At 39.0% G+C, this 2,358-nt stretch overlaps 2 protein-coding genes across 2 annotated transcripts; one reads left to right on the top strand and one right to left on the bottom strand.

Annotated features, from left to right (window-relative positions):
* The first annotated feature begins 313 nt into the window (after positions 1–313).
* Positions 314–1,033, top strand: LOC116853761. Its single transcript, XM_032834954.1, has 2 exons — positions 314–598; positions 688–1,033. Exons 1-2 carry the CDS (start codon positions 501–503, stop codon positions 917–919), a joined length of 330 nt encoding a protein of 109 aa, XP_032690845.1. The 5' UTR covers positions 314–500; the 3' UTR covers positions 920–1,033.
* A 293-nt stretch (positions 1,034–1,326) lies between these two features.
* LOC116853762 lies at positions 1,327–2,041 on the bottom strand. Its single transcript, XM_032834955.1, has 2 exons — positions 1,761–2,041; positions 1,327–1,671 (listed from the first exon to the last, which is right to left on the bottom strand). Exons 1-2 carry the CDS (start codon positions 1,856–1,858, stop codon positions 1,440–1,442), a joined length of 330 nt encoding a protein of 109 aa, XP_032690846.1. The 5' UTR covers positions 1,859–2,041; the 3' UTR covers positions 1,327–1,439.
* Between the last annotated feature and the right edge of the window lie 317 nt (positions 2,042–2,358).

Raw genomic sequence — 2,358 nt, 5'->3', positions numbered from 1 at the left:
TTTTTCAATAGCATGTCAGTAGTTTTTTCGTATTCTTGTAGTTTTTTTCTATAAGGGTAGGTAGATTTTGTCTCTGTCTCTGTCTCTCTTTCTCTCTTTCTGTTCATATATGGCTACATATGATCATATATAATTATATATAAATATGCTGGTTTGAAGATACAATTGAAGTAAATACTTATGTTTATGATAGACCATGATGAGACCAAAGCTCAGTGCATGACTTCGTAACGAGTGATCTTATGTTTGCAAAGACGTGAATTTAAATAGGTCTGGGAAATAAATGTTCCAATCTCGTTTGTCCTTTGCTGGAACTGTGTATTTAAAAATCAATTTTCCATCGGCAGGTGTTCGTGCAAGCAAACGAGAAGTTCAACGTGGACGCCGCGCTAAATAAAAACAATGAGAATGGCGTGCCACAATTAGAATGTATAACGCCACTGAGGCTTTTGTTAGAGTCGGAGAGGAGTGTCGAGAGATGGAACAGCGAAGTGAAGGACATGGAGGTGCACACCAAGATAAGGAGTCAAAAAACGCAATGGAAGTCGGATCACGTCAATATTGTGGATTATCTGAGGAAACGACTCAAACTTGACAGGTAAATGTCGAGAAATTCTATCGATGCAATTGATTCTGTTGGTTATTTTCGTCGACGTGCAACTTTCAAACGAATATTCGTGAATGCAGATTCTCAGAGGAGTGCATACAAATGGCGTGCGGCATTTTGGAGATTAACACGTTCGAAATTCGAACAATGAGAGGATACAGCGCGCGGGCTCTTTACCCGACGGTCGCCATGATGAACCACTCGTGCGTCTCAAACACATCACACACCATATCGCCGATCGATTACAGGTATAATATCTTATCATCGCAGTCGTCACTTAACATCGTTTGCTATAAAAGTCTGACGATGTAGATACGCGAGAACGGAGAAAATATTACAGTAAAAATTATAAGAAATTTTGTATTCACGAGCTGGCTTACTTAAAAAATCCGAAGAAATTGACAGATATACTCTAGATAGCACAAGATCACCAGGGGATGTTCTGAGGACGTACTCAGGATGTAGGAACGTTCTCAGGACCTCTGATATATATACAGCACAGTTTATTGGCTAACATTGGCATACAGTAGGCCAATACAGCCAATGTATAGTCAATATATATATATATATATATATATATATATATATATTGACTATACATTGGCTGTATTGGCCTACTGTATGCCAATGTTAGCCAATAAACTGTGCTGTATATATATCAGAGGTCCTGAGAACGTTCCTACATCCTGAGTACGTCCTCAGAACATCCCCTGGTGATCTTGTGCTATCTAGAGTATATCTGTCAATTTCTTCGGATTTTTTAAGTAAGCCAGCTCGTGAATACAAAATTTCTTATAATTTTTACTGTAATATTTTCTCCGTTCTCGCGTATCTACATCGTCAGACTTTTATAGCAAACGATGTTAAGTGACGACTGCGATGATAAGATATTATACCTGTAATCGATCGGCGATATGGTGTGTGATGTGTTTGAGACGCACGAGTGGTTCATCATGGCGACCGTCGGGTAAAGAGCCCGCGCGCTGTATCCTCTCATTGTTCGAATTTCGAACGTGTTAATCTCCAAAATGCCGCACGCCATTTGTATGCACTCCTCTGAGAATCTGCATTCACGAATATTCGTTTGAAAGTTGCACGTCGACGAAAATAACCAACAGAATCAATTGCATCGATAGAATTTCTCGACATTTACCTGTCAAGTTTGAGTCGTTTCCTCAGATAATCCACAATATTGACGTGATCCGACTTCCATTGCGTTTTTTGACTCCTTATCTTGGTGTGCACCTCCATGTCCTTCACTTCGCTGTTCCATCTCTCGACACTCCTCTCCGACTCTAACAAAAGCCTCAGTGGCGTTATACATTCTAATTGTGGCACGCCATTCTCATTGTTTTTATTTAGCGCGGCGTCCACGTTGAACTTCTCGTTTGCTTGCACGAACACCTGCCGATGGAAAATTGATTTTTAAATACACAGTTCCAGCAAAGGACAAACGAGATTGGAACATTTATTTCCCAGACCTATTTAAATTCACGTCTTTGCAAACATAAGATCACTCGTTACGAAGTCATGCACTGAGCTTTGGTCTCATCATGGTCTATCATAAACATAAGTATTTACTTCAATTGTATCTTCAAACCAGCATATTTATATATAATTATATATGATCATATGTAGCCATATATGAACAGAAAGAGAGAAAGAGAGACAGAGACAGAGACAAAATCTACCTACCCTTATAGAAAAAAACTACAAGAATACGAAAAAACTACTGACATGCTATTGAAAAA

This window comes from Odontomachus brunneus, unplaced genomic scaffold, assembly GCF_010583005.1.
Source record: "Odontomachus brunneus isolate Ranch 3 - 2012 unplaced genomic scaffold, Obru_v1 Obru_scaffold_717, whole genome shotgun sequence".
Taxonomy (NCBI): domain Eukaryota; kingdom Metazoa; phylum Arthropoda; class Insecta; order Hymenoptera; family Formicidae; genus Odontomachus; species Odontomachus brunneus.
This window is presented reverse-complemented; position numbering and strand designations above follow the sequence as displayed.